The following is a 20,703-nucleotide window of genomic DNA, read 5'->3' as shown; positions in this document are numbered from 1 at the left end:
TAAGAAGAGCTACTCGACCACCGGTGCACGCTACCTTTTAGTTGTCCCCAAGAACCTTCGCCACCAAGTATTACCTGCCATACACGATGACCCAACTTCCGGTCATCTTGGTTCCACACGTACACTCTACCGGGCTCAAGAACGTTTTTACTGGCCTAAGATGCGGAAAGATATCAAACGGTACGTCGCCAGCTGCTCTCAATGCCAGCGCTACAAGTGTCCGCCACAAACGCCACATGGCCTGCTTCAACCAGTTCCCCCTTCTAGCGTCCCCTTTGAGCAAGTTGGTATAGATCTTCTGGGCCCTTTCCCGCGATCCTCCAAGGGTAATCGTTGGGTTATCGTTTGCGTAGATCACCTTACCCGCTATTGTGAGACCACCGCATTGCCATCGGCCACAGCTACAGACGTTTCTATCTTCTTGCTGGCTAACGCTATACTCCGACATGGACCTCCTCGCATAGTAATCAGCTATCGTGGGCGACAGTTTACCGCGGACATGGTTGAAGAAACCCTTCGTCTGTGTTCATGTAGTTTCCGCCATTCTACGCCCTACCATCCACAAACTAATGGTCTGGTCGAGCGCACAAACAGAACGCTTGCCAACATGCTGTCCATGTACGTCGATTCAGCACACAAGAATTGGGACAGTATCTTGCCTTTCATTACCTATGCCTTCAATACCGCGAGACACGAGACCACTGGTTACTCACCATTTTTCCTTCTGTATGCTCGTCCGCCGCGCTACACCCTCGACACCATATTTCCCTACTTCGCTCATGAAAACGAATCAATTGATGAGATCCTATGTCGAGCAGAAGAAGCGCGACGCCTCGCTAGGCTATGCACCCTAGCATCGCAGGACCGGTCCAAGATCCGCTATGACGGGCGTCACCGCCACGTTTACTTCGATCCTGGTGACCTTGTGTGGCTCTGGACGCCGTTGCGGAAGCGTGGCTTGTGCCAGAAATTTCTCGCCCACTACGTCGGCCCTTACGTTATTCTGGAGCGCCTCAGCGAAGTAAACTACCGCATTGCGCGTCTCACGAGCAGTGGACGACACTCGGCCAAGGCTGAAGTGACACACGTCGCGCGTCTGAGGCGTTACAACCCGGAAATGTCACAAGCTTTCATGAACCACGCCTGCCGCGCAGACAACCAGATCAAAGAAAGAGAACAGCGTTAGCCAAGCTGCCGCGAGACCGCTCTTCAACAACCGCGCCTGTCAACCAGATTCATCTGGTTCTGCATTAAACACCTCGTGTGTAACAATATATATATATATATATATATATATATATACAAGAAATAGACCGCCCACAAGAATTGTGCGCTAGTAATCGTACGGTGGCATTCTGAGTAGTAAACAAAATAACTCCTCACTGGCGTCTCTACAAGTACCGTTTGCGACCACCCCAGAAGGGCCGAATACCTTTTGGGCGTCATGTAACAGGTCATAAGCTTATTCAACTCACAAGCGGAAGATAATCTGAAGTTGCCTTCATACGCAACGTTTTCTAAAAAAGCAGCAAAATTTTGACTAGAGCCCTCTTATATACCGAAACTTCCAGCAGAAAGAAGAAAAATTACAATGAATCTTTCAGACAATTATTTATCATCACCAAGCTCCCGAAATATCATTAACATGCCTGAGCTGTAGGTTTTAGGAATTCTGTCAAGATCAACAGCAGTCATCCGAAGCGAGCTACCACATTTTTGGTGCCTTGTGCGAACGAAGTGGAGCAGTGACAGCTGATGTCACTGACAGTTAATCTGAAGCTATATTTTCAAATGAAGTCATAACGAGTTACAAGCTATAATAATATGTTGATATCCAGCGAAAAGTCAGCACACAGCGGCCATTTTCCCTCATTCTTCCATGTGCGATAACTGCTGTATATTTGAAGCATACACATTCAGAGCAAAGCCATATTTTTCAATGATACGCATAACATTTTAGGGCCTGCAAACAATTCTTAGAAGCGCTACGTGTTAGCCAAGTAAGTTCGCATTTTTACCACTGTTACATTTTTCATCCTTAGCAATTAGCTACGCTTGGGTGGATGTCTCATTTCCCTTTATTAATTACTTCTCTCCACCTTGCGAGTTTCCGCAGAACTATCACGTCGTATTTAAGTTTTCTTCAAATGGCTTGCATACACAATAAATTAAAACGAGTATTTTGTTACTGACGGAAAGTATGGTTAAAAGGAGGTTTTACCTATTTTGAAATCTTTTCCCAGCATTGGTTACAGCGATCATTCTACATTGCTTCAAGAAGAATACACACTAAAATGTAGTATAACGATAAACATATTTGTATGATTCTGCGCCCAAACATTTTAATAAATAGCCACTATGCCCATACTCACGCCCAAATGGTTTTTTCACAAAGAAAACGCCACACGTGTTGTAATCATTGACAGATATGAGTCGTTCCTCCGAAGTTATCATGGTGCCTGTAAAAAATTACAAAAGAAAACACATTAAAATAAATGATTCACGTATATATTGCATACCACTATCCTGCAGCCATGCTAATTATAGAGCAAACAACAGTAACAGACATGGCAATTATGATGACAAAATGATGGAAAAAAATCGTGACAGGTAAGCCATTTATAATATGTAGCAGTTGTTTGGGTGTTGCTTAGATAGATAGAGTGATTAAAATGCCGGAAGTCTACCAGTGAAGGCAAATGTTTGTTAGCGTGATCGACGAAAGGATTTGCCAGGTGCTAGAAGCGGTCAGTGCCAGAAGTGTCAGAAGACAGCGCTAATTCGCAATCGCTCAGACATGCATTTGTCCTGCAGCGAACCTAAAATAACCTGAAGGAGATCAATAAAGCCAACCCACATCCGTGTTTTTGTAGCAGAATCGAACACTGCAATATTAGCTAGCTTCTCTAAAGAATCGAATCAAAAAAGAAATTACACCAGATCTCATGTTTCGATGGCAATCGATGGTATTGCAATAGGAGTCGAGCAATGTAGCGAGAGCGCATATTCCTAAAGTGACGTTTATTTGACACGTGTAGTGGCAATTGTGAGACATTAGTTGCTTCAGCCTATTGCCACATACTACCTTTGCGGCCCACTTTGGTTTGGCGCTTTCTTACCAAGGTTACCCACGAGTATGGAGGCATGACGATCACTTTATGACGCCGAAGAAGGGACAATGGAATGATGAAGGAATGATATGGGTCAAACGTGCAAGGATTATACGAACGACGGCATGACGAAAATGAGATCGATGTTATTTGCGCACCACTTGAAGCGAGGACAGGGGAACTACCGACGAAAGCGCAAACTTCCAGCTGGTATTGATGGTAGGAAATCAAGTGGCTTATATACATTCATGAATGTGACGTAACGTGAAAGACGCAATAACGTATGCAAGTGCAATCAAGAAGAAAGACTTGAACATGTCGATTTGCAATAGCGGGCTAAATTCTAAATAATGCATGCGCTACCCAATGCAGACATGTCGATGGCCTGCACATCTATCGCTCCGCTTTCGCAAAACCAGTTCAGCTAACCAGTTGAAATTTGCGCTTGTGTCTCTCGTTCCCCTGTATTCGTTCTAAGTGGCGCGCAAATCATCATCTGCAAATAACATTGATCAAATAATTGTAACCCACTAGCCCAAACCAGTACTCTTCTAAGGAAATGAGATGTCTATTTTGAGATTACGAGGAGAGCATAACGACGGCAACTGGACTTCCACGACATGAATATAATGGCGGCATGGACAGTATGAGAACATCCAAACGAAGACGCGCGAATGACGCCGTTGGCATGACCAAGACAAGATGACGACGGTATGACAACGGATGCATGATAGCATTTGTGTGATGACGACGTCATGACTAGGACTACATGACAACGGCGGTAAATACACGATTGAATTATGCTATCATGATAGAGATAGAATGACGAACAAGGAAAGACGTCGATGGATCGACTAAGGTGTGAGAAGACGACAGCATGAATACACTGAGATGACAATAGTGAAGTGGTGACGATGGTAAAACGAGAAAGTGACGACTATCGGGTGATCACAACGGCATGCTTACGACTTCTTGAGGGCAGTCGGCTATCCAAGTTACAATAATGATCATGGAATGACCGCCAAGGCAGCGTCACAGCGGCGTAATGATAGATGCATGACGACGACTGTGTACGACCATACAATGAGGATTATAGCATAACAACGGCTTGAGGGAAGTGGGAAGACGATGAGTGTACGATAAAAATGGCGTGCAAATAATTGCATCGCAAAACTGAAGACCATGTCGCGACGACGTCGGCCTAACGAGAATCGGATGACGACGATCGAGTAGCGATGATGGCTCGACTACGATGGTATCACGACCACGGACTGTCAATAAAGGTGTGCTAGCGAATTTATTATGACAAAGGCAGAAAAAATCACGATTTCATGACGGCCCTACGATAGGAATAAAGTGAAGAGAGATTTACGGCGAAAGAACACAGAAAGCGGTATGATGACAACGGAATGACGGTAAATTAGTGATGACGATGTCGAACTGACAGCGCGAAGAAGATGGCATGAGGACAATGGCCCGGTGACGGCAGCGAAAAACAGCGGGATGAAACAGCTGGAATCACGCAGATGCAACGACCACAATGGCACCACCACGCTGACCGCATAGTTAATGACCAGAGATTGGAGAACATGGACCACTGGGTCAGAGCAGATGTGACAACGACAGCGCGATATATATATATATATATATATATATATATATATATATATATATATATATATATATATATATATATATATATATATATATATATATATATATATATATATATATATACAAATAAATATTTGTGTGTTCGTTGAGTTTAAATACAGTACGAACTACACCTTGGAAAAATTTTGCAGCCATATTGCTTGTGCATTTTGATAGATAACATTATGGAATTCATGAGAGTAACAATGTTATTGACATGTTAAATTGCAACTTTTGCTGTTATAGGGTACTCTGTAAATGTACTTTTGATCTTTCTGAGTTTTAAGTGTACAGTCTATAAGGGAAACATGCTGTACTTGCTGAATGTAGTGGACAATAGAGAGTCTGCTACTTACCATGCCCATGAACAAGCAAGGTGTGAAGGACAAAATTTCCCTCCGAGGGGGTCACTGTTCTGTAGGAAGGCCAGAGTTCAATGTCAAAGGTTGCTTAGCAAAATTACCGACAACTTACTTGTTTTCCTCCAAATAATACGTTCTATTAAACTTCACATATGTCGCTTTCGCGGCTGTAACAACGTCCACTCGGCATGTTGTGTTCGTTTCTTCAGTCGTATTCACAGCCCATACCAGGCTTCCGTTATAGTACAGCTGTAAAAAATGAAGCACAAAGTAAAATTGTATGTCTACTTTTAAATTGTTAATCAGTGAAATGAAAAATTTGCCCTGTTTATTGAGGCGTTGCATGGTTCCATAAAAAGAAAGGAGTCACTCCTAGACGGGGAGAAAAATCTTATTAGGTAGCGTGAATGGGCCTTTTCTCTGTCAGACGTTTACAGTGATGCTAAATGGAACGTTTTGTTTGACATGTTAAATATACTTCTAACAATAAAGTACATAATTTTGTCACATGGTCCAAATAAGCGCCAAGCGATTTAGAAAATGAAATAAAGTTTGCGACGGACGCCAGGTGGAGGCAGATTCCTCGAATTAAGTGATGGCCACTAACCCGCAAGCATAATAGAACAGCTACGAAGGAAACGTATAATATGCCTCGGAAAGAGTGTTTAACGGATGAAAAAAATTTCGTCCTGGTCGGAGGGAGTAGTGCGGCCCAGGCCGGAGTAGAGGCGCCACACGCCGGGAAGACGTCATGGCCGCGTCGAGCTGACGCCTCCCTTACAGGGGAAGGCTAGTCGTTCTGCAGGCATTCCTGATAAAGTTACTTCGCTCGCTCGCTCGTTCCTGATCGAATTTTGCGCATACTGGAAAATTTTAAAGGCAACAAGCAGTTATTGAGAACTCAGCCGTTATTTATCAAATATAACATGTTGAAGGCTGACCAGGTGTACTACTTTAAGCTATTGCAATGGATCAATAAGTACAAATTACATATTTCCGCAGTGCCCAGCTCAAGTTCATACAGTACCCGAAACCCAAAACGAAAAATGCCGCAAGTTAGAACCAACTATGGAAGGCAAGCATTATCTTTTCAAATAACCAATGCTCTAAACAGAAGAGATATGCAAGTCGACTTTAATAAAGGTGTACATACATTTAAGAAATACTGTAGGAAGTTTCTTGTGAACAGTGACATTATGTTTTCATTTGTGTAAATTACCTCAAAAAGTGCGCTTTGTTCTCCCTTGCCATGCTCCTCTCAGCTACTGCAATTTTGATACACGGCTGTGAAATTGTGCTTGGTTTCTGTGTCTTGGTTTTTGTGACGAGTGCCATGGCTATGAATGATGTTGTTGAACGTGCTGACTGATAACTGAATTGCTGTGTTCTGTATTTACATCGCAGACATTAGGTTGCGCATGGAAATATTTGTTCCAATTATTTGCTGACTTCATATTCGAGCAGTGACTAGTCTCCCTTTTTAATATTGCCCACTGTCTGAACCTATGATGTCTGTCTGACTGAACTTTGTTGATCTATTTTGTCTGTGTATATTGTGCAAGGGGGCCGGGGCCCTTGTCAGGCGCTCTGTCGCCTTTAGCCTCGGCCCCCTCTTAGACTGTGTCTGAGGAAAGAATAAAGAAAGAAAGAAAGAAAAGAAAGAATGCGTTCATCTCGTAATATTGAGGTACATAAGGGTGGAATAGCACCACGTAAAGCTAAGATAAAAATGAAGCAAGAGAAGGTTAGTGAAAATTGCTTCCTTTTATATAAAATGCAGAAATTATAATGGAAAGGTAAATTACATATTAAGCCAACTTGCCGTAAGTTGCCCCCAAACCGATATCTTCCAAATGATACGTGTAGTGCTCTAACGGTCTGATACCGCTGCCCCCATCCACTTTTGAGTATGCCAGATTATACAGGAATTTTTAGCAGAATCAAATTTTTATAATTACAAAAATACAAATCACAGTAACGTTGTAGTCACCTTTCGAGTGTACCGGTTGGCAGCCTCTAGATACAGAGCAATTTCCACAATTACGTGTGTAATTAGCCAAGTACGGTAATTACCTTCTAATTATCAGCAATAAGTGGCTACAGCAAATGAGTACTTTGGGGCCCGTCCTCGACTCTATCCGAACTATTAAATTTTGAACAGCGGATTTCTTGTGGGAACTACGCGAACAATTAATTCCCCTTGCCAGGCTCCTTGAAACCGAAATTGTCTGGAAAAAGAGCGTCTGTGTCGTCGATGTCACCCCCCCCCCCTCCTTTTGTCACGTCTGCGAAATCACCGCCAGTCCCGCTCTCAAGCAGCTTGTGTTATCTCCTTGCTGTGTGCGGCTTTGGCCTTGAGCTTTAATGTCGGCAGTCCGCCCAATTTACTTCGTCAATCCATTGGGCGCCACGTGTGCACTGCCACCGACGAAATGCCGTTTCAGGGGCCCAAAGAAATGACGAAGTAAATTCGGCTGTCCAGAGCAGAACAGCTGCGGGAGAAGGCCGTTTCATGAGTCGACAGCTGCGCCGGCACCGGATCGTGAATCATTAAAGGGACACCAAAGCGAAACAATAAATCAGTTTAACCTAATAAAGCTTTGTTTGAGAACCCTGAAGGCAGTCATTTCAAGATAATAGTTTGATTATTAGATGAGAAAATGAAGGTCGAAGTATGAGTATTTGAATTTCACGCCCAAGCCCCGATGCCGGTACGTCACTCTGACGTCAAAGATTCCAAAGTATGTTCTCGCTTTTGGGCCGCGTTGGCTGAGTATAGGTTCTCGAAAATTGTCGTGTTTAATATTCGGTTCCTTTAGAACACAATGTACTCACTCTGTAACGCTATAAATTAAATAGGGCCTAGGAGGTGCCATCAAAATCCATTACATCAAGGCGAGCATGTGCTGGAACTTCAAGTAGGCGTCGCCACCCGTCTTTCGTTCTTGCGCTTTTTCTGGCTTACCAAGTGTCTTATCGTGGTAAGAGTGGTGTTTTTGGCGTCGTAGAAAAGTAATTTACTGAAGGGCAGAAGAAACCATTTTTCTCTTTAGTGTCCCTTTAACAAGCATTCTAGCTGCATCGGCATGCGCTCATGCCACGCACGCAACCAATGAGTGCTGTTTCGCTTTCGCAGGGGAGGGAAAGGGCAATAAAGGGTTCCGCGTGCTTTGCCAGCTTCGATGCCGTTTATTTCATTCTCGGAAAACGGATAGGGTGGCCACGCGTTATCCACTCCCTCGTGGAAGTTGCAGCCTTCGAGCTCGTGCATTTGGGCCATCATATATCATCTGAAGATATACGTCCTTTCCCGTCCCACGTCAAGGCCATTCAGGCTTACCCCAGCCTACAACACTGCGCCAGTTACGCCAATTCCTTGGGTTTGTAAATCTTTCGAGGCATTTTATACCGCCCTGTGCCAAGCTGCTTAACCCGCTCAACCACTTCCTTAGGTCAGCCGCCGGCTCGTCCTCTGCAATTCCTTGGTCATCAGAAGCCCAGGCCGCCTTTACTGCAGCCAAGTAAGCAGCCGCGCACGCCATGCTCCTTATCCATCCACGCAGCAACGTCGCAACTCGGATGATGATCCAGCGGGGCCATCGGTGCCGTCTTGCAGCAGTGTATTACTCCGAATGGAGAACTTTGTCTATTAACTTTCGGAAGCTAGTTCCTGCTGAGGCTCACTACAGCGTGTTAGGCCGAGAGCTATTAGCCATCTGCACTGCAATAGAGCACTTTCGGCATTTTCTGAAAGGATGACAGTTTTACGTGTTGGACGATCGTAAGCCACTGGCGTATATTTTCCGCACCAACTCAACGGAGTACGCGTCTCGCCAACTCCGTCTTCTTGCTTATATTTAGGAGTTTACAAGGGACATCCGCCACAAGAAAGGTGCCGACAAAACCACCACTGATGCCTCTTTTCGTATATCCGTGGCTTACCTTCCATCTCCATCCCACGCGCCTCGTTCAAACATATACCACCCGCATGTAGCACTATATATACATATATATAGAGAGAGAGGTAGAGAGAGAGAGGATGAGGGTTCTCCCACTCCCCTATCTCGAAAAATAATTTTTACGCCACTAGCCAAGGAGAAACAACTATAAGTGTAACGCCCGCGTCGTGTTTGTTACGCAGTATTAATATACAACAATATTTCCAAACTAACTGTCTCTCATCCTCTCTGAGACCTACTTCTGCGGCGGCACCGCGGCAAACCGGTGAATTCATGTCGAGACGCGACAACACAAAACAGCATACAATTTTATAAGTGAAGCCCGCTTACGGGCCGGCGCCCAGGGACGCGATCGGCACTCGACATGAACATCCTGTTCTCGCTTAACATGAAACTTTAAGAAATAAATCTCGTTTTACACACTCGCAAATCGCATGATTGATTTACTTTCACTTGGAACATACCGCCATTTTATATGTGCCTGAACATGACGTGCTTCGCACATCTTTTACTATTTTAGCCTCTTCTATATCGAAACTCATCGCCGATCAACTTCAGAAAATTTTCACCACACTTGCTGCCAAGTATCCAGGTGCGTGATGGAGTTGTATTTTCTCTGTAAAGTTTGTACAATTTTGTAACAATAGCCGATATTGGGAGAAATGCACTGTGATGCTTCACTACAAAGCACATCGTGAGTCAATGTAGTTTCTGCGATTGAGAAGAAATAAGAAAGCGCAATTTATTTTCGCTAGGCTGCAGCTTTTTGAGGCGCTACGCGAAGTATCGTGCTGTTGCAGGTGTTTTATGGCAACATACCCGTCGCCCACCAAGGTAACGTTCAAATCACTCGTACAGACAAAACAAAATTTTCTCGCAAGAATAGTTTACAAGGGCATCTAGTGCACCAGTATAATTAATCAATTTTATCAGAATGGAATCGGAGGGGGTCGAACGTAATGTATGGCACGCTTGAATGGGGGATGACGAAATGCATTTATTTCGTCTATACCCTAAAAGAAGCGCTGGGATGTTTGTGGAAACGCCTGTTTCTTTTACATGTTGGTGTTAGCTACATCGAGTAAGTCTTCAGCATTGATTATAAAAATGCTTTACTATTGTAATGGATTTTCTGTAGAAAGAGCACCATTATTGGGAACCTTTAGTATCACGTGAATGAAATCATTGGCTTACATTTTTGATGTCACCTTCATTATTGTGTTTTCGAGTATGGAGATGACGCCTGCCCAACCGCGCCATGCTCTGCAAAGAAGTAGAAAAAAGCGATTGTTAGTTTGCGTATACATATAGGGACACATACGTAACAGGAAGTTTTTATTTGCCATTGAAAGCTCACTATGTTTTGTTTTGACGCCTTCGGTTACTTCAATACATCGACATTTTTGTTAGCCAAAAGTAACGAATGCAGACGCAGAAATATTTCAATTAAAATATCCTTTAAAGGGAGGTATAATGAAAAGGCGTTGATCTGCTATGCCTCTTCCTCATACTTTACATTCATGCTTCGACATTTGCTTTCAAACAACATTTGATCACTGAGAACATCCGAAGTCTGATGGTGGATGATTTGTTGAGTTCGGTGCCAGCATACGCATGTCTGTGATGAAGTAGAATCGAATGTTCTTTTGTGCACAAATAAATATAGTCAGATTAGTAGACACATGAATACAAGAAAGCATATATTTGATGGCGAGAAAAAACTCCCACAGAGCGATTGCAAAAGCACATTGTCATGTAAAATGTTCCAGAAGCACGTCTACCACTTGCCCATACCGCTTTCTCTTCGTGGCCGGTCAGGCTCCTCTTCGCTGGAGACATATTACTTTCCATCATTGTAGTGAAATACTAGGCCCAACAGAAGTAGAGTGTTAGCGTGGGAGGACTGCGCTGTTTAGTATTTTTGCGCGCTGTTGGCATGAATGTTGGATGTGCGGCCTGACTGCGTACTTGAGCAGCCACTTGAGAACTGTTGGTCTAATTTTTTTTATTTTGAAAAGATGATTGTCGATTTAGGTGACGGGTCAGACTCGCTCTATTCTGTGGCAATTTTCCTTTCAAGAAGCATGATTTGCTGAAGGTTATAATGCCGGAGAATGGTAACATCTTGTGGCCTTCTCTAGACGCACATAATTGTTAAACCTGCAAATGTGTGCGCCGTATTCAATCACCACAATAATACGATGTTTATCAGCGAAACAACTGCAGGGGGAATGCACGGTCACTCACGATAAAAATTCTGAACACAGATGAGTTATCTAGCCTGAAAATGAGCTCCTGCTCTTTTTGATATCGCGGGAACATTGCTTCTTGCGGGAGGATAATTTCTGATACAATTCTGAAGTATCACAATTCTGCTTACAAACACGATTGCTGCTGGTGTTTTCTACGTGCTTTCCAGTCGTGTGCTGTTGGGCAGATATCATGCTTTCTTCCATCGTTGTGTTTGTACAGTAAAGATTTGAAGAGTTAGTTTCACCTCACTCAACTAGCGCACACATCAAGCTCGGAGTCCAAGCCCTCCGCCTTTCTGCAGGTACCATCGGAATTTCCGACACAGAGCCTCGTAGTGCGCACCTTCCTGTTCGTGGCCGGGAAACGCCCACCGAGATCGCTGACGGCGGCGTGTGGGGTCGCTTTTCCTCCCAGGCACCTTGTTATGGTAACCGACAAGTTCTCCGGCGACCGGTTTTTTATAGACACGGGCGTGGATATCAGCGTGGTTTCCTCGACTAAGGCTGATCGTTCAGGGTCATAAAGGCAATTCCTTCGTGCTGCCAACGTCTCTTCTATAGCTACGTACGGACTCCAATCTCTTACCCTCGACTTCGGCCTTCGCCGCACTTTTCGATGGATCGTCGTCATTGAAGACGGGGCTAACCCGATCATCGGCTCGGACTTCCTCTCATACTTCTACTTGGGCGTCTGCGTTCAGCGACCTCGCCTCAAAGACAGTGTGACTCGGCTCTCCATGTCTGCAGGCTTGTCTGACCTTGCTCCCATGGGCGTCCGCATGCTGATACCTTCCTGTCCCTTTGCAAAAAAAAAAAAATCTTGGCGGAGTTCCCGGAGTTGACAAAGCCAACCAACCTCATTTAGCCACCTAAACATACAGTGAGGCACCACGTCGCCACCTTTAGTCCACGATCAGCCTCTCGACTACGCCGCTTCTTTGGGAACTGTCTAGCTATCGTCAAACAGGAGCTCGAGCACTTCCTGCAGCTCTGCATTATACGCTGTCGTGCATTGTGCAGATTTCTCCGCTACATTTAGTGCCCACGCGTGATCCCTGTGACAGGTGTACTTATGTAGACTATCGAGAGTTGAACGGGCAGACTGTCCACGACAGCTATACACTGCCTCACATCCAAGACACATCGCGCCTCGGTGGCTGCGCCATGTTTAGAAATGTGGACCTGGTAAAATGTCCATCAAACCCGCCGACACACCCTCGACCACTGCCACGACGCCCTCTGGATTATTTGTGTAAAAGCGGATGCCTTTTGTCTCTGCAATTCGGCGATACCTTTCCAGCGGTTCATCGATGAGGTCACGCGGCGCCTTTTACGGTGTCTGCGTGCCTTGATGTCGTTGTCGCAGCCCTGTTCCGGAAGATCATCAGTACCATCTACGCGCTTTCTTGCAATGTCTGCAGGAGTGTGGCCTGTTTGTGAACGCCTCCAAGGGTGTTTTGGGCGTATCTGAGCTCGTCCTTTTGGGCCATCACATATCATCTGAAGATATACGTCCTTTCCTGTCCCACGTTACGACCATTCCGGCTTACCCCCAGCCGACAACACTGCGCCAGTTACGCCAATTCCTGGGGTTCGTAAATTTGTCCAGGTACTTTATACCGCCATCTGCACAGCTGCTTAACCCGCTCACCCACTTCCTTAAGTCAGCCGCCGGCTCGCCCTCTGCCATTCCTTGGTCATCAGAAGCGCAGGCCGCCTTTACTGCAGCCAAGCGAGCAGTCGCGAACGCCATGCTCCTTATCCATCCGCTCAGCAACGTCCAAATTCGGTTGATGATTGATACCTCCAGCGGGGCCATCGGTGCCGTCTTGTAGCAGTGCATAAACTCCGAATGGAGAAATTTGTCTATTTACACTCGGAAGCTGCTTCCTGCTGATGCCCGCTACAGCGTCTTAGACCGAGAGCTACTAGCCATCTGCACTGCAATAGAGCACTTTCGGCATTTTCTGAAAGGATGACAGTTTTACATGTTGGACGATCGTAAGCTACTGGCGAATATTTCCCGCACCAACTCATCGGAATACGCGTCACGCGAAGTCCGGCTTCTTGCTTGCTTATATTTCGGAATTTACAAGCGACATCCGCCACAAGAAACGTGCCGACAAAACCACCACCGATGCCTTTTTTCGTATATCCGTGGCTTACTCTCCATACCCATCCGTCATCTGGGCCGCATTCCCTTCCGCACAGCAGAGTGAGAGGGTGCTCGCCGCTTTTTGGGAGAACTCCCGTACTCTCCGACTACGGATTGTGCCCGATTCATGCTGGCCTTAACTCTTGTGGTGCGTCGTCTCAGCAGACCGTCTGCGCCCTTTTGTTCTGGCTTCACTGAGTCGCAAGATTTTCCACTCTCTACACGACATATGTCACCCAAGTATTCGGACTACTCAGCGCCTTCTCCCCCAGCGCCATGTCTTGCCCGCAATTAACAGTGAGGCGCGTGCTTCGACGCGCACATATCTGCCCTGGCCTGCCATACGGTCTCCCGTCGTACCAAGACGCCTCCCCAAGTCTTCCTTCCACCCGGCCGTTGTTTCGGCGATGCTCATCTAGACATCGTAGGCCTTGTACCAGTGTTTCAAAATTTTCGTTATATACTCGCCATGGTCGACCGTTTCACATGCTGGCCGGAGGCTGTTCCCATTCATGACATCGCCGCTGAGACTGTTTCCGGCTCTTTCATTTCTGCGTAGGTATCTCGCTATGCTTGTCGTGGCACCGTGACAACATACCGCGGACGCCAATTTGAGTCCTACCTGTATCCTTGTCTCAATCGCATTCTCGACGCGAGTCATTGTCGTACCAATGCATATCACCCGTGTGCCAACGGTATGGTGGAACGCCTTCGCCGACAACTGAAGACCACCCTGACTCTCCACCTCGATATCGCCACCTGAGTTGACGCCTTGCTCTTGTGCCCCTGCGTTTACGGGCCGTCCTTTGGGCAAACCTACAGTGCTCTGCAGCAGAGCTGGTGTATGGCAGTTCTCTGCGGCTCCCCCGAAAAGTTCTTTACATCAACGTAGCTACCATCCCAACCACAAACATTCCAAGAACGCCTGCTGGACTATGTTAAAAACCTACGTCCGACCCCGCTCCGTCCTTCCCGCCATGATACAATCTTCATGAACCGTGACCTGGCGACCTTCAACACAATTTCTCATGCGCCCCGACGCTGTCCGAAAACCGCTAACCCAGGCCTAAGACGGACCATTCTGCGTGATCCACCACCCCCAAAAACCGACACCCAATTAGAGAACCGCAATGAAGAGACAGTGAGCTTATACCGCCTTGAGCCGACACACATGGAGAGCGCGATGCGAAGCCTCATATCGCCGCCTGACCTCGTGCTAGATTGCCATAGCTGACGCTCAGTCCGGTTTCTACATTCAGTCGAGGCGGGGGCCCCTACAACACACGCGAGACAGATAGCGCAAGTGGCAAACAGTTATCGAGAAAGCATTTCCTTGACTAGAATTGGGCGTATAGAATGGACGAGCTCAGCCACACCAGCAGTGGGAATGGTCCAACTTTCACCATTCCAAGGAGTTAAAAGGAGTGGAATTACTGAGATCTCCACTCTTTAGACTGAAGTATTAATGAAATGGAGAGCGCCTCTGCCCAACTGTGGTGTATAGTGATCCGTCCTGTCAGTTTGGCGCATCTGGAAAAGTTTGTTTAGAGTCATGCTTTCGGTTATAATTTTTGGTAGAGTCACTCTGCTTAGCCTGTATTCACTCTAAGGAAATTGCAGTAGTAAGCAGTTCTTGACTCTGTCGGCGCCTGGTTCCGCCAATGAGTCTTGACATGGCTAAGCAATTCTCAAGATCTTGGCCCACTGCTTTCATGCGGAAGAGCCTTGGTTCTAGCATAGTAGACTTGTGAAGAAGTTTGTGCGGGCAAGCAAAGCTGAGACTACTCCCAATTTTTTTACCTGCCAGCCGGTAATAGCACTGTTCTATTATTGCCTTGGTTCGATATGTTAGCGGCCTCGAAGGGAAATTATAAACGTTCCAACCGAAAACTCCATTTGCCGCTTTTATACCGGCCTCACTATACCCACTAAAGCCATTTTATTAGTGGTACAGAGGACCTATGACTTAATCAATGGCGAAAGGACGTAAAAACTGAGAAGTAAGAGCATTGGGTCTTCTGCACTCGTACCTATCACATAATCTGTGCCACGGTTGTCCTGGCCTCCTTCAATGAGATATCGAAATTCCCTTCTGTGAATATATATATATATATATATATATATATATGGCTACGTTATCAAGGTTCACGAGCATCACATAAGGGGAGCATGGGGGCTTTGTTATGAACTATTGCTAAAAATAGGGAACCTAGGACATGAAAGGTTGTTTTTCATAATGTTTTAAATTTCACCTCTGTGTTCGATCGAGCTCCATGGCAGCGAACGAGCACCAACGGTGATTTTAGTGGAATGGGTCGTGTGCTCAAATTAATAAAAGCTTGAAGATCGAAGAGAATGCAGGTCAGCTCCTTGAAGAAGTAGTGAAAGTGACAAAAAGCTAGGCTGACACAAAATGCTCCTTCCAAACCCGCAAATTTTCTCTGCCGTAGTGGTCAGCTTTTTTTAGTAGAATACGATGCGTTGAACCGATAAGCTATGTTTAGTTGTAGTACCTCTCCTGTGGCAGAACGGCAGAGACATCCCTTTCACAACAAAGCAAGTGGGAAAATTTCTTTTTGGGGAGTTATTTATCGCAGGTTTGCTGAGGGCACCGTTTATCTTATGAAAAGCAGACGTTGAAATCCAAGTCTACCGAAGCTCAATTCGCTAGGAATACGCGGCCAGCGGATCGGGAAACGCTTGCGAGATATGCGCTGTGCGCTCCGAGCAGTTGGTAAGAAGTTAATAGTACATAAGATTCTCAGATAAGCATTATTCTATCGGTTCGATAGTATCATGATGCCGATGTATGTAACTTATGTACGCCGTAGTATGAAGGGTGTCTTCCAACAATATTGAGGGTGTCTGCCACAATAGATGCTACAGCTTTGTTGCGTAAGCTTTTTCCGAACGTTAAATTAATACATATCTAAAGTTATACACATTTCATAGTTCAATCGCACCATCTTATTTTCTGGCATGTTCTACAGTATATCTCACCGCAGAACCTACTTTTATTCTCTGATATACCACAACCTTTCTGCTGCACGCCATACACGGTCTGCCAAATTACACTTGTACATTTTCCACTGGAACATCATGAGTATACTCTGATATCGCTGTTTTCTTCTGCATTTACCGTTGCACTTCTAATTCTTCGTAGCATACTTAGTGTAGAGGCGGACTCAGAGTCTTCTCTCACTCCTTTACTATACTTGGTGAATCTGCCACTCGCCGCGGCGCTATAGGGCTGTGTTGGTGCGCTGCTAAACACGGGGTCGCGGGATCGAATCCCGATTGCGGCGATCGCATTCTTATGTGGGTAAAATACTAAAATGTCCGTGTCCTGTGCATTGAGGGCACATAACGCTCACCTGGAAGTCAGAATTAGTACGGAGTCCCTAATCACAACGTGCCACATTATGAAATCGTGGTTGTGGCACGCACAACTCAAGAACTGATTGACTGAAGACTTTGCTTTTGTGTAATTACTGCTTCTCAGTCTAAACTACTTGTAATATTTGCGGTGTGTAGGTCTTATACAAACCAAAGGCTGGACCGGGATGAGGATACGTATTTTAATCGATACATACTTAGATAAGAAAATAATGCTAAAACACATACTGCCACATTGTCGTTATAGAACAGAGAACAATAGACGGGGCGACAGTATAATGTGTGACACTGTAAAAACGAAACGACGTTAAAAGCAATAACAGGAATGTTAAAACACAGTACTCAATTTTATGCATAGCAAAGGGAGAAGGTAGAAGAATAAAAAGAAAATTACACCGCAGTTATCGCTTGAAGGGCCAGACGCACTTTCTGAACCCAGCTTGCTATACCCTGCCGTATCGCCAAGACGTGCTAGAATATAATCTACAATTTGTCAGTGAAACTAATGTTCCAAAAGACAGAAGACAATGCTTCTGCCTTTAGGGCATTGAAGTCCGTAACTTTAGGGGAGGGAAGATGATTGGCTGAAACACTTATTTAGCGAATTATTTTTGAACATTTTTTTCACTTAAAGGAACGAGTATGTCGCGTAGCTCAGGGCTGCAAAGGGGTTATAGTAATAAATCACCGCTTGTCATGGTCCTCCAAAAACAATATTTTCAGACTCAAATTTTCGCATTGTTGGCTGGATTTCTAATTTTTAAAAGCTCCAAAAAGCTGTTGCCAATGTTTGCCAGCTTAAATTTTCATGACTTATTTTATCTGAATGGCTTCGAGTACATCAAGTTAGGAGGTATAAAATAATCCCATCGTACTGAAGCATATTCCAGAGCTGGTCGTATGTAACTTCTACATTCCAGGAGCTCAATTGTCTTCCGCCTGTCTTTTCTGCCTCCGGAATGTCTCCGTTGTCATAATTTTGCCTGTCCTTCATTTGTTGATAAGATGTGACACTGATTCAATGTTGTGCTCAACTTTAGGCCGAACTGTCTAGTGGAGGTTGGCCGAGGCATTCTGGTAAATTTGCGGAATGAAACCCGCTATTGGACCCAGACTTTGAAGCAGAGGGACGTTTACCGATGGCATGGGTGAAATGTGCCTTGTGCCGTAAAGTCAGTGGAACCATCATGAGTAAGCCATTGATAAGGTTAGTCAGTGATGACGTCGTCATACTGAAATACATGTGCATCCACAATGATCTGCTTGACATTAGAGGCGTCGCGTTTCGCCTAATAACATGATACGGCCTTTTGCGAATTTTTAGCGCAGCTGCTTAGGCGTTTTGAAATCACAATATATTGGGACAAATAATGCGATCCTGAAGGACAGGGTCCTCTCGGCGGCGGCGCTCAGCCTCTGCTTGGGTAGGGTGTTTAACAGCAGCGGCTGGAGAAGCATTTCCAGCGGTTGTGTCGCTCGTTGTTCAGAAAGACAGCGCCAACATGAGAATGCATGGCTCACACGGAGCGCATTGTCTAGCGGCAGCGTCGTAGTGAAAGTAGCGCGCACCCTGCGTATACGAAGTCAACGCCAGCGCTTTGTTTCCATACACGGTTTGGTGGACGCGCTCATCCGCGTGCCTGTTCGGCGCCATCTAGCATGCCTCGTGCGTCGCTCCGCTTTTCGCCTCACCCTTTCGCCATTCTGTCCTCTCCCGCTTTCCTCCTCGCGCTCTTATCGCTCTCGTCGTCTTTCGTACACCACTGCGCTCCGCGTTCCGTCTTTCATCGTTAGCTGTGCTCGTTCGCTCGGTTACGCCTAGGACGCCGATGCTCACCGCAGGAACGGGCGCCTTAGATCTGCGCTCTAAAAAGCGAGTGGAATGTAATAGATTACATATCAAAGACTGCAGGGCTCGGAGAGGAGAGACGTGGACTGGTTTCACGTATGCGTTTGAAAGACTCGGCCTATGCGACGGGGATGCCGCAGACCATGTCCGAAAATACCTCGACTCCAGGGGCGTGGAGGAGAAAATAAAGAGAAGCGGGTGATTGGTTTACGGGCCAACCGTAAGTGCTCTTTATAATTTTTGCCGCACAAAAGGCAGGAGCGATGCTGTTGCGTGCCACGAGCCGGAGACAACGACACAACGAAAGGAGCGCAGTTGTAGGGAGCTATGTGATGGAGGCTACAATGGCAGCAAATTTTAGCACAATACTCCGGCAAAATAAAAACGGCAATATGAGTGCCGTTAGCTGAGATGGGAGCTACAGGGATCACCATGGCATCTCCTAGAACTACAAGGTCGGAAAAGCCAGGTATGGTTTGCGCACTAGCAAACCGACGTCGACCGGAAGCTGCTAATAAAAAGCTCGTAATAGAAAGGAATGCTAGAACACCAGCATTCTTTGCAGTTCACATTACAGGTCGCAAAAATCTGCGTGTGTGCGTGCGGTCACTCACCGCTTATGCTCGGAGAGTCCGCTGGAGACGGTTTAGCTGAAACAGCTAACTCCGTACACTGAACGCGTCATTTGGAGCTGTGTAGGGAGCTTAGGCTGACCGACTGGCAATAACATCGTGCACATCAAATGGGAGAAGAATGCAACACAAGTAGACCACATGCCATGAACATTTGTTGCTTACAGTAAAATCGTTTGGTACACGATTACTCAAGTGTCCCATATCGTCTGTTACAAATATCGCCTTGAATAGTCGTGATGCAAAAAACTTAAGATCTGTCTGTCTCTATAAATCTGTCTCTATAAAGCAGGAGCTCAAATAGAATAAATCGGATGCTGTGAAATATGTTACTGTACGGAAAGCTGTTCTAAATGTGAATACCCTAATTTTAACGCCTAATCATCATTTGCGTTACAATCACACTCAAGCTTAGCTCAGTTCAGCTAAGTACGCACAATCAAAGGCGAGTAAAAAGAAATTTTTACCTTTCCAGCAACTAGACTTGATTTCACCAGCTTATATTTACATTCCAACATGCTTAAAGATGTGGTAAAAAGAAGAACACTAAAGAGAAGCTTTGGCACCATGCTTTATCTGGGTAAACATCGAGAGAAGTGAATTCCGAGAGCAGCCACGCGGAAAAGGAAGAAATAGCCTTATATATATATATATATATATATACATATATATATATATATATATATATATATATATATATATATATATATATATATATATATATATATATATATATATATATATATATATATATATCACAAAACGGCAAAAGAAAACGTGTCTATTGTCACGTGCGGTTCACAGATGCACCGCATCTGTGAACCATGTATATATTTTCAATGTTATTTTGTGGGCACATCTGTCGCAAACAAAATTGAATCATCTTTGTGACAGCAAAATCTTTAGACCTGTTTGAGTTTCTGTAGCAGAATATGCCTACACTTTTGTGGTTTGAATCACGGACGTGTAACATTAGACCATATTTTTTTGATAGAGATTGGGGTGAATGTATATTGGCTTTTAGGCTACATGGTAACGAAGTAGAATTCTCATCATAATAGATTTCGATTTAACGTCAACGTGAAATTTCTCTCCCATCTCGACTTCGTATTGCCTTATTACTGATAAAAAGAACGCATACACTAATAAATATATTGAAATTAACGTAAACGAATCGAAGAAAACTCACAATAGAAATATCAGTGCTTGGTTACTGAAATGTTTCTTGAATTGATGTTTACAACAATACTTGATCAAGAAAATAATTACATAGACTGCATGCAGTTCCGTTGACATCTCTCTTTGTATAAGTTCGGTGAATTTTGGCTTCTTATA

General features: G+C 45.0%; 1 protein-coding gene across 1 annotated transcript in view; it reads right to left on the bottom strand.

Moving 5' to 3' along the window:
* The window catches only part of LOC129385688 (uncharacterized), a 33,981-nt gene extending 14,012 nt beyond the window's left edge, over window positions 1-19,969 (bottom strand). Inside the window, exons 1-5 of the mRNA XM_055072637.2 lie at window positions 19,836-19,969; window positions 10,279-10,347; window positions 5,238-5,374; window positions 5,120-5,178; window positions 2,373-2,459 (exon numbers count right to left, since the gene is read on the bottom strand). Coding sequence (XP_054928612.1) covers window positions 2,373-2,459; window positions 5,120-5,178; window positions 5,238-5,374; window positions 10,279-10,347; window positions 19,836-19,937 — 454 coding nt within the window. The 5' untranslated portion in view covers window positions 19,938-19,969. The remainder of the gene's footprint in view (window positions 1-2,372; window positions 2,460-5,119; window positions 5,179-5,237; window positions 5,375-10,278; window positions 10,348-19,835) is intronic.
* Window positions 19,970-20,703: the final 734 nt, after the last annotated feature.

This window comes from Dermacentor andersoni, chromosome 7 (genome assembly GCF_023375885.2).
Source record: "Dermacentor andersoni chromosome 7, qqDerAnde1_hic_scaffold, whole genome shotgun sequence".
NCBI classification, from domain to species: domain Eukaryota; kingdom Metazoa; phylum Arthropoda; class Arachnida; order Ixodida; family Ixodidae; genus Dermacentor; species Dermacentor andersoni.
The sequence above is the reverse complement of the archived record's forward strand: the minus strand, read 5'-3'. Positions and strand labels throughout refer to the sequence as shown.